We start from the raw sequence: 10,843 nt of genomic DNA, 5'->3' as shown, positions 1-10,843 counted from the left end.
TTAAGTCTTTTGCAGATAGATTTCCAATTTTGCCAACACCATTTGTTAAAAAGGCTGTCATTTACCCACTTAACTGATTTCATCTCCTTGTCAAAAATCCATTGACCATAGATAGGTGGGCTGATCTCCAGGTTCTCAATTCTATTCCATTGGTCCATGTGTCTGTCATTGTACAGTACCATGCTGTCTTAACCACCACGACAGTGTACTAGGATTTGAAATCAGGGAGTGAGATACCTCCTACCTTTCCTCTATTTTTAAGGAGTGCTTTGCTTATTCGGGGCTGCAGCAAGTGTTTTGACTCCTCCTCACTTTCAGCAAGCAAGGTTGTGTCATCTGCATAATGCAGGTTATTGATGAGTCTTCCTCCAATCCTGATGCCACATTTTTCTTAACAGAGTCCAGCTTCTCAAATTATTTACTCAGTGTATAGATTGGATAGATATGGAGAAAAGATACGACTCTGATGCACATCTTCCCTTATTTTAAACAATGCAGTATTCCCTTACTCTGTTCAGACAACAGCTTCCTGACATAGGTATAGATCTCATATGAGCATATGAGATTCTGGGATTCCCATTTTTCTCAATGTTAGCCTTAACTTGTTATTTGACACAGTCAGATGCCTTTGCATAGTCAATAAAATACAAATAGACATTCTTCTGGTATTCTCTACTTTTAGCTGGAGTCCATTGACATCAGCAATGATACTCTTGGTACCACAGCCTCTTTTAAACTCCACTTGGACTTCTGACAGTTCTCTATGTGCTAGCCATTTTTTTATTATCTTCAGCAATATTTTGCTTATATGTGATATAAATTATGTTGTTCGATAATTTCCACATTCTGTCAGATCACCTTTCTTGAGAATGGAAACAAATATAGATCTCTTCCAGTCAGTCAGTCAAGTAGCTGTCTCCAACTTTTCTGCCATAGATTGATGAGCACATTCAGGGCTGCATGTGTTAGGTGAAATAAGTCAATTAGTATTCCATCAATTCCTGGGCCTTGTTCTTTGCCAATGTTTTTAGCCTTTACTGCAGCTTAGACTTCTTCCTTCGTTGTCATCAGCTCTTGTTCAGATGGTACTTCCTAAAATTTTTCAGTGTTAACAAATTAGTTTTGATACAGTGACTCTGTGTATGCAAATCAAAACAATGGGGTATTATCTCATGCTGGCAACAACAGTGATGTTCAAATTAGACATCACACAACAAATGCAGGTGAGGGTGTGGAGAGACCGAAACTCTCATACAGTACTGGTGGGAATGTAAAATGGTACAACTGCTAATGAAAGCTTGGGGCTTCTTCAGAAAGTTGGGAATCTAAATACCCTTTGATTTAAGATTTCTACGACTAAATATACAAACAACAAGAGCTGCCACATACAGGGATAAGTTACCACTCATGTTCATAGCAGCATTATTTACAATAGCAAAGAGATGGGAACAATTCAAGTGTACGTAAGCTGACAAGTGGCTATGAAAACAATAGTCTATGCACACACTGCATTATTATGTATCACTAAAAAGTACCAATAACTTGTGAAATATTGCACAACATGGATGGCTCTAGAACAAAATATGCTGAGTGATATTGTCAGTCACAAAAAAAACCCAATTATGGTATAAGACCACTATTACAAAAAGCTCAGGAAAGGTTTAGAATCATTCCTGAAGGGATGAGAGGGATGGGAAGGGAGTGAAAATTAATAAATGGGTAAGTTGGGGAAAGGTAATATACAATAAGGGGTTGGCTAGACTTTGAAATTAATACATTATGTTCATCAATGGCAATGTTATAAAACAAATTATCTATGAATGAGTGCATGAAAAACCATTATGATTTGCAAACCTTCACTCAAAGTGTGTTTTAAAAAGAGAAAAAAAAGAGGTGTCTCCCAAATTTTAAAAACTTCCAAGTCCACAAAACCTTGATCTGTCCTGGAGAGCCTGGTGTGTGTCTGGAAAAGCTGGAACCTCATCCTGTGGCTCTGCCTTGGCAGCTCTTCCCACTGTCTGCCTGCTTGGCGGGGTTCCTCCACCCCCCAGGCCCTCTGCTCCTTCCCAGCCAAGGAGCGGGTCTGGCCTCAACTCCTTTTTGGAAAGTGATCTGGACTGGGCTTGCTCCAGGAATTGGGTCTGTCACTCAGGTCACTCAGCAGGTTTCTCAGACCACACCTTGGGAACAGGTCAGGGTCAGCTGCAGTTCCTAGGAGCTTGGATCCTAGACACTGGGCCCTTGAGTTTGCTGGGCTATGGACCTGAAAACAGCCTATGAACGAGGTCTGGAGAGGCAGGGACCTGACCTGGGCGGAAGTAAAGGGGGTTCTTCCTTTTCTACTAAACCAATGCTGCCCAGACCTCAAGGCCACCTTTACAAAGGCTGCCTCTGGTGGTCTCCACATCCCAGGGTTTCTTCTTGATCCTCAAAAGGACTTTCTTGAAGGCAAGGCCTGCTCTTCCATCACAGAGCTCACAGGGTCCCCTCTCCTGCAGAAGGCCAGCCAGCCCCAGGAAAGCATTTCCTCTGGGACATGTTACCCTTTCCTGTGGCTCAAGCACCATCTGAGGCCTCTTCCCAACTCCATTTCTCACAGCCCAAGCTGTTTCCACACTGCTCATTCCACCTGCCCACACCACTGGCACCTGTCCCCACTCACTAGTCAACCCACAAACCACAAGGAAAGAATAGTTTGAGGCCAGGCTTCAGCTTTGCCATTGGTGGCCAGGTAGGCAGACATCTGTCCCCTACTTTGCACCTCCCCCTCAGGGGAAAAGGTATAGCTGCCCCCAAGGAAGCCTACCCCAGCCCCACCTCTGTCTCTGCTCTCTGAGGGCAGATGGAAGCTGTGTATGTCTTTGACGCCTCTCTCGTGCAGGCTGGTGAGGCTGCCCTTAATACCTTCAAATCCTGGGCACACATGCCAGCCAGGGCCCTTATAGGCTGTGGATACACAATAGATAAAAGCCCACAGGTTCTCAGTTGGGAGTGCTGTCAGTCATTAGGTGACTTCCATGTCTCCCAGGATCCCACAAGGATGTACCATCTGCTGCAGCAGGTGGCTTTAGCCTAAGTTTTCTGAAATAAATGCATGCCACTTACTCCCACTGCAAGTACATTTGCAGTACAACCATCCTGGGTCTACATGCACCTGGCAGAGCACCCACTGAGACATGCAGGTAGACAGAATACCACTGAGTGCCCATCATATGCCACCTTTATTAAAATGACCCCAAGCTCTCTTATAAGCTCTCTCTCCAGCTACACAGGACAGTCCAGGCTGGACTTGAACTAAAAGAGCCTAGACTCAGCCCATTTCAAAGGCTCATCACATGGATCCCAAGTGAGATCCTGGCTACACATGCTTGGGGCATCAGAGTTCTCTGCACGCCTACAACCAGAGAAGAGAGGTCTGGGAAGTTTTTCACATTAGGGCATCAGAAGTGCAAATTTAAGGGCAGTATGCAAGTAGAGAGGGGATGATGCGAGCTCAGGCATCTGAGTGGGACAGCCTCCCCGAAGGCACGATTATTGGGGGGGGGGGGCACTGCTTTTTCACATTTCTCATCTCCTATCCTCCGATCCACCACTCCTTCTTGTATCCTATGAGTGTAACCTCAGTGTGCATGCATGGCTCTTTACAGTGTACAAGGCCTTTCCAAGTCCATTTTCTGGTAGGAGTCTCCTGACAGGTAAACAAGGCAGGGCTGGTGTCCCTGAAGGCTTGAAGTGAGGCACTGGTGAAAAGGGGCACCACAGAGGGAACCCAGGCACTCCGCTGGGGAGACTTGGCTGCAGGGCTTTGAGTCACCGTATGTGGAAACCCTGCTCTGCATCAGCCCCTCAGCCAGCTGGTTTCCTTGTCCAGTGTTGAAAAGCGGATCAGCTTCAGGGTGGGTGGCTGGGGCTTCCTGTCATCCCAGAGGTACTCAGGTGACAGCACCTTGGAGGGCTTGTGAGTGATGAAGCGGCGGTTCAGGTGGCTCTCTTCCTGCCAGGCCGCCATGATGCCATTGGCTTTGTCTGTCAGGATGGCCATGTGGCAGCCGCTGGTGAATTCATACACTTTGGCCACTCGGCCTCCAAAAACTGCCCCACCATAATAAAAGTCTCCCTCATTGTCATCCACAAAGGCAGTGGACACACGCCTGCGCTCATAGGGGAACTGCTGGCGAGGTACAGCATAGTAGCCTGGGTGAATGGCAGCCACCATGTCCCCCAAGGTCTCCGGGCCCCATGAGTTCCGGAACACCATGTCCACATCAAGGCAGAAGAGGTAGTTCACCTCATGGTGTGCCCTCTTGGCAATGAGCTGGCTTATAGTCTCCATCCGGCGCATGGAGATCTCCTCCCAGCGGGGGTAACCCAGGATGGGGATGACGCTGAGGAGCCGGCCAGGGCCCAGGGGGACACGAGGGATGGCAGCCGGGTTGTCAGTGAAGACGTAGTAGTGCACAAGGTAACCCTGCATGAAGAACGCCTCAGCCGACTCCAGGAAGTGCTGGATGAAGTGGACATACCTGGTGAGAGAACGCCAGTCCACATTCACCGCTGTCACACAGGTCCACAGCGGGGCACCTGCTGCGTGCTGGCACGTGGGTACAAGTGCTGCCGTCGGCCAGGACATGTCCACCCCCCACGTGAAGAGCTAACAAGAGCTCAGCCCAAAGATCCTGTCAGAGTCAAACAGCAGGACTGACCTCTCAAGACTCCAAGAATGATACTTAACAATTTTTATATTCATGAACCGAGCTAAGTTTTATTCAGTACTTCCTGTGACAGGCAGTGTCTTACAGGACTCTTGCCTCTTGTGATCAGCTAGATATAACAATTGATTTGTTTTCAGACAGGAACACTGAGCTTCAGAGAAAACATAAGGCAAGTTGGGATGGTGGGTGGGTAGGGTGGGCAGTGGACCCTACAGTGCCCCCCCCCAGGCTACAGGTGGTTGAATAAAGGCCCACAGGACTCTAAGTGGACCATGTGTCATCTGGCAAGTGCCTTAGGTGTTGTGGTGCCATAACACTCCATCTCTCAGGAACCCCAGGAAGAGATCCAGAGGGGCATGGCCAATGGAGGCCTCTACAGACCATGTGGGACCAGGCAGGGGTGAGGAGGGCAGAGGAGGGATCCAGAGAGGTGAAAATTACAGAAAAATCCAGAGGGGCACAGAAAAGAGGCCCCTGAGGCCTGCCTTAGTCTATGAAACGCTCTTTGTGAAGGAGTCTGGGGCATTTCTGTTCCTGGAAACAGCTGCTTAGAGAAAGCTGTTTCTGTGGTTTCCTCCCTGAGGCTGTCTCCCACCTCTATCTGACCAGAGCCTGGCCCCCTCCTCCAGGAAGTCCCCGACTCCACGTCATAAGCCTCAACATAGCGTTGACCTTTCTATTTACTCAGCACCTGGCTCAGGACTCTTGCAGACCTTCAGCTCCCATGGCTCAGGGAAAAAACCCCACCCAGGCCAGGACTCACCTCCCCACGGCAAAAACGGTGAGACCGATGGTCAGGTTCAGCGGCTGGTAGATGCTATGCAGGAGCGTTGGGTCGAAGGTCCCCTCCGAGATGATGGGTGCCAGCCAGGGTGTGAGTGTCAGCAGTTTGGTGGGCCTGGCAGTCAGGAAGGCCGGGGTGGGGGGGACTGAGACCTCCCCTTTGCAGAGCCCAAAGCTCAGCCTGGCCCTGTCTCCCAGTGCAGTATGTGACTCAGGGCAATTATTTCCTCAGCTTTAAACTAAGCTCAATTTCCTTATGTGGGCAGTAGGGATGAGAAACCTGGTGGCACAGTGGCCAAGTGCTTGCCTGCTAACTGAAAGACCAATGGTTACAGTTCCCCAGCCCCTCAACAGGGGAAAGCTGGCTCCACCTGCTCCTCTAACCATGTACAGCCTTGCGGACCCCAGGGGCAGTTTGATTGTCTTACAGAGTCTCTTGAGTCAGAATTGCATTGACAGCAACAGGCCTGGGTTTTGATTTTTAACGTGGCTGGGAGGACCAGGAATTAATACACACAAGTATCTGGAGGAAACTGATGCTCTACATATGTCTTTTGAATGCTTAACAAACAGAAGTTGTCATGAAAAACAGTGACAATACAAATGATACTATTAATAGTCTACTGAGAAGACAATGAGGCAAGTACAACATGGTGAATTTTATAAACATCACCTCCTCTGGCCTCCCAGCCCCTGCAAGGTGGCAGTGGTTGTGCTCTGTCAAGCTGATCCTATCTCCAGAGACCCTACGGGACAGAGAAGAACAGCTCCGCAGGGTTTCCTAAGCTATAATCTTGATGGAAGCAGATCACTAGTTTTATTTTGTTTTTTATCCCACAGAGTTTTTCTCGGGTTCAAGCCACGGACCTTTCAGTTAATAGTTAAGTGTTTCACCATGGCACAGTCAAGCATCTTAAGAGGTAGTAAGTACTATTATTATTCATCTTACAGAAAAAGTTGAGCGTAGTTTGGTAAGCTGCTCAAAGCCACACAGCTAGTGACATGGGCAAGATTAGAACCCACTATGGTCCAGCTCCCAGCCTCCATCCTTCCACGATTCCAGAGTGACTGAACCCCAAACCACACTCAAACTCCACCCCCCACCCCCCACCATCTCAGCTTATATAATAAGTCAGGGTCTCTGTGGAGCCTCCCTTGCCTAGGCTTACCAACACCCACCTCTGCTCCAGCAGCTTGGGTTGAGGGTAGTGTAACCTGCAACCAAGAAGGGTCAGTGGTGAGGGAAAGGCAGTCCCTACCCCAGGAGCCATCGCTGGAAGAAAGGACATTCTCCTTACTGTGTCATGGCCTGGAATGTCTTCTCTCCCTTGTACTGCAGCTTCATATTGCTGGAGGCAGAGAAAAGAACTATCAGGGTCAGGGCTGGTGACAGAGATCTTAAGCAGGTGACTAACAATGAAGTAGAGATTCATCAACCCCCAGATGGGCAGGTACCCCCAAGGGCCATGCTGACCCATTCTGATTTCACCACAGCACTGTCCACTCTAGAGTGGGGCCTGGATCCTGACCAGAGGTGGCCTGCCTTTGTCACTGACAAGATAGTAGGGCTGAGATTTGAACCCAGTGTCCCGGTAGGCCCACAGCAGCTGCTTTTTCAACCAGTTGTTCTACAAGACCCCAGCATCGGCTGACTTTTCCAGGGATGGAGGTCGTGGTGTGTTGATTCTCTTAAAACATTTTATTGTGATTCAAGGGAATGCTCACAGAGTTTCCCGTTCAACAATGGACACACACTTCGTATTATTCTCTCTGTAATTATGATTCTCATTGTACAATCCCTTCAGTGTAACTGCCTTCCAGCCACTTTCTTCCTGGGTCCCCCATTTCCACGTGTCCGTTTTCCTGCCTCTGCCTGCCTTTTGAACTTGGATTTGGACAAACACTGTCCTTACAGGCTTATATGCTTGACTGTTTGGAAGAGTATGTTCCTCATGGGTGTTACTGTCCACTTTATCGATCTCACTGCTCTCAAGCTGGAACCAAGTCAAGTAGCTTTTCAGAGGCTGTAAATAGCATTGGAGGAGACAGCTTCTCTTTCTCCCTCAGAGTAGCTGATGGATTTGACCCACTTGCCTTTGGGTTGGTAGCACAGCTCCATACTCACTAGACCACCAGAACTACCATCACTTTGTGGGCCTGTCAACTGTTTTGCTGAAAGGTGAGCACTGAGAACAGGTCAGTTCCAGGTTTGAAGGGTGTCTAAGGGCCAGAATCTCAAGGCTTCCAAACAGTCTCTGCTAAGACCAGTAAATGTAATCCTTTTTTTATATGCAAATGAGCCAAAGTTTTAAATAAAATCAAAAGAAATATATTCATTGCACAGAGAAACAGCAGGATAACTCACTCACTACTATCAGTGTAATTCCTAAGCCTAATTTTCTTTGTGACACTTTAACATGCCCTGTTAGGCTGCCATCATATGTTTTGAAGAACATTACCAATACCTACGCAAGGAAGCTTTGATGGTGTAGCCCGTAGGAAGTGCTACTTCTAACCCCAAAGTCGAGCCTCATGGCAGTTCAAATCCACCGGCAGCTCCATGGGAGAAAGATGGGCAGTCCCCTCCTGAGTGATTTACAGCCTGGGAAGCCCAATGGAGGGTCAGCTTTGAGTTGGTTCCAACTTGATGAGTTTGAGTCTGACAGAAGTAAACCACATTTATGTCCTCCACTGTCCATGTGGTCTCAAAAATTCCATCTTTAGAAAATATCCAATCAAGTCCACACATGAATTAGGTTAGAGGGACTACTGAAAATTGGTACTAACTTCCTGATACCTCAATGGACTTGGCATAGAATACTTTTTAAAACAATTTTTTTACCATCATTTGTCTGACGGTTTAAAAAACAAATTAATTTTTCATCCAAACCATTCATATTTTGTTCTGTAACATCAACTTCAATACTCACAGTGTGACTACACCCCACTTCTTTCACGTAATTGATTCCCATTCATTCTCCTAACTACTGCTTTGCTTTTCCTCTCCTCTCCTCTCCTCTCCTCTCCTCTCCTCTCCTCTTCTTTTCTTTTCTGATACAGTCTGTGCTGATCATCCCCTTATTGTGTATTGCCTTCCCCTCCACCCACCTTACTATTTGGCTCTTATCTATTTACTAATTTCTACTCCCTTCACATTACCTTTCCATTATCGGCAACCATCAAACAATGATTCTGTATAGGAACCTTTCGTTAGCTTTCTATAACTATATTTCTTCTTTTGTGATGGACTTATATGACTCAGCATAACGTCCTCTAGATGCATCCATGCTACATAGTGTTTATCTAATTCTCTGTTCAGTGTTGCATAGTACTCTGTGTTTTCTAAAATAAGTTTTCATAACATTTGCTAGTTTCTAGTCTTAGATCAGGTGCAAGCCAGTCACAGGAGGTTCATTGGGCCTGGGTGGGGTGTGTAAGTAAGTGATGTGCTACTGTCCTTCTGGAAAGCAAGACAGCTCATCCTTGCTATCCCACTCCACAGAGGCAGAAAATAGGCTCAAAGTTAGGCAGCACACTCAAGGTCAAACAGCGAAGTCACCTGAATACTAAAACGTCAAGAGTGTCGCTCTGCATTTGTGCAGCCCATTAATTAACTGAAACACTCATCGGAACCATGTCTTTAGGACATAAGAACCTGCAGACAAAGTAGCTATAAAAATTCTTCTCTCACTTTGCTCCAGCCAGCCCCTAAGGTCCCCATATCCCCTAGTTCAGGACTTACAAGATCTCAGGGCAGGGAAGGTAATAGGAGACATAGGAAACTGGCAGCCAGTTCTCAGAAAATATCCTGTAAAAGAAAAATGTCTGTTGACTCAACTCCTGCCAAAAAGCTGAAAACCCCCTTACTGCAGATTAATGATGCCTTGGTGGTGTGACTGCAGTGGGGTGAGGTGGGGTTGCTCCTCATGCCAGGATCACAAAGCCTGGCTCTCAGCTCATTTGTTCACTGTGCAGCCAGGCTCTATGTGGCATGGCTGGATGCCAGGCTCAGCACACAGCAGCAGGGGTCAGCTTGGGACACAGGAAGGTGACACCATGGGCTGGAAGCTTTACAGAAGGAATGATGCAGGGATGAATTTTCCACCTGTCTTCCTTAAGACAAGTGGAAGGCTGGTCCTGGCAGGGAAAGGGCACATGCAGAGGCCAGCCTCAAGTTTGAAACTAGTTCAGTCTAGGGTTGGGACTGAGTGGGGTTTAGGTAAGCTAGGAGAGGGTGAATGAGCTCGGGAAGGAGCCACAGTTTGGAGTTGAGAGGCCAAGAGAGTTCCAGGGTAGAGAAGGGCTCCATGGGGCATACTCACCACAGTGCCCAGAGGCCCACACCTACAAAGAGGCAGGACACCAGACCCAGGCCCAGTTTCGTGTAGCGCATTACTGGGTGGAGTAACCAGAAACTCTTCTCCCAGGACTGGACAATCTCGTCTCCACGGTCTCAGGAACACCTGTAAAAGAAGGGTCCTAAAAAAAAAAAAAAAAAGAAGGGTCCTTATGCTGACAGCTTTGTTTCTGCCATCCTTCACTGGGCTCTCCCAGCCCCTTTACAGGCTCCGTGGCTCCCAAATCCCCCCTCCAAGCCCACGTGCCTGCCCCAAAGAGGAACTCCAGGGCGCTGTTCCAGAATCGCTCAGAAAAAGGCTATCAGGGACACCGCCATGTGTGGCTAAGTCCTGGAGGCTGGTACCGCAGGATCCTGGCCAGCCCGGTGACAGGCGGTAGCAGCAGCACAGCGAGGAAGAGGTTGGAATCCCAGGAGTGGGAGAAGGGTGGCTGGGCCTGGACTCTCCCAAGGACCTAGAGAAAAAGACTTCACCTCTCTCTGGCTCTGACACTGGGTAAGTCGCTCCCCCCAAACCTCGGAGTCCTCCTTAAAGAAGGAGTAGGGAGAACCACAACAACGCAAGTCTCTGAGCCCGGGATGAAGTGGGAAAGCCGTGCCCAAGGCCTCCGTGAGCTTGAGACCTCTGACAGCTCTAGGGCGGCCAGCCTGGAGTCAGAGGAAGATCCCGGGGTCAGAGCGTCCCTCGCTCACTCCAGGGCCTCTGAAGACAAGCCTGTTCTTCTTCCCTCCCTCTAGGGGCCTCCGTTTCCCCAGCTGGGTCACCAAGGGTGTGCAGCATTCTGCAAGTTCCCCCCTCGAGCTTCACCTCCGCTAACTAGCCGGGGGTGGGGGTGGGGGTGGGGGGGACCAGGGGCACACTTCTGCCCGCCGGGCTGGCCCTAGGTTTAGGGTGAGGTCTGGCTGGGGTGGAGGTCAGGTGCTGTTTTCCTGCAGGTTGAACACTCACCCCTGGTGAATGGATCTACGTTAGCACGGCCGGAGGCCCACA

General features: G+C 48.6%; 1 protein-coding gene across 1 annotated transcript; it reads right to left on the bottom strand.

The window, feature by feature from the left end:
• Window positions 1-3,838: 3,838 nt before the first annotated feature.
• GBGT1 (globoside alpha-1,3-N-acetylgalactosaminyltransferase 1) lies at window positions 3,839-9,888 on the bottom strand. The gene is made up of 6 exons (XM_006894428.1): window positions 9,818-9,888; window positions 9,238-9,303; window positions 6,794-6,844; window positions 6,675-6,710; window positions 5,476-5,610; window positions 3,839-4,523 (listed from the first exon to the last, which is right to left on the bottom strand). Exons 1-6 carry the CDS (start codon window positions 9,886-9,888, stop codon window positions 3,839-3,841), a joined length of 1,044 nt encoding a protein of 347 aa, XP_006894490.1.
• Window positions 9,889-10,843: the final 955 nt, after the last annotated feature.

This window comes from Elephantulus edwardii, unplaced genomic scaffold (assembly GCF_000299155.1).
Source record: "Elephantulus edwardii isolate Elephantulus edwardi_28Jun2011 unplaced genomic scaffold, EleEdw1.0 scaffold00141, whole genome shotgun sequence".
NCBI classification, from domain to species: domain Eukaryota; kingdom Metazoa; phylum Chordata; class Mammalia; order Macroscelidea; family Macroscelididae; genus Elephantulus; species Elephantulus edwardii.
Note: the sequence above shows the minus strand (reverse complement) of the source record. Positions and strands in the feature narration are given on the sequence as shown.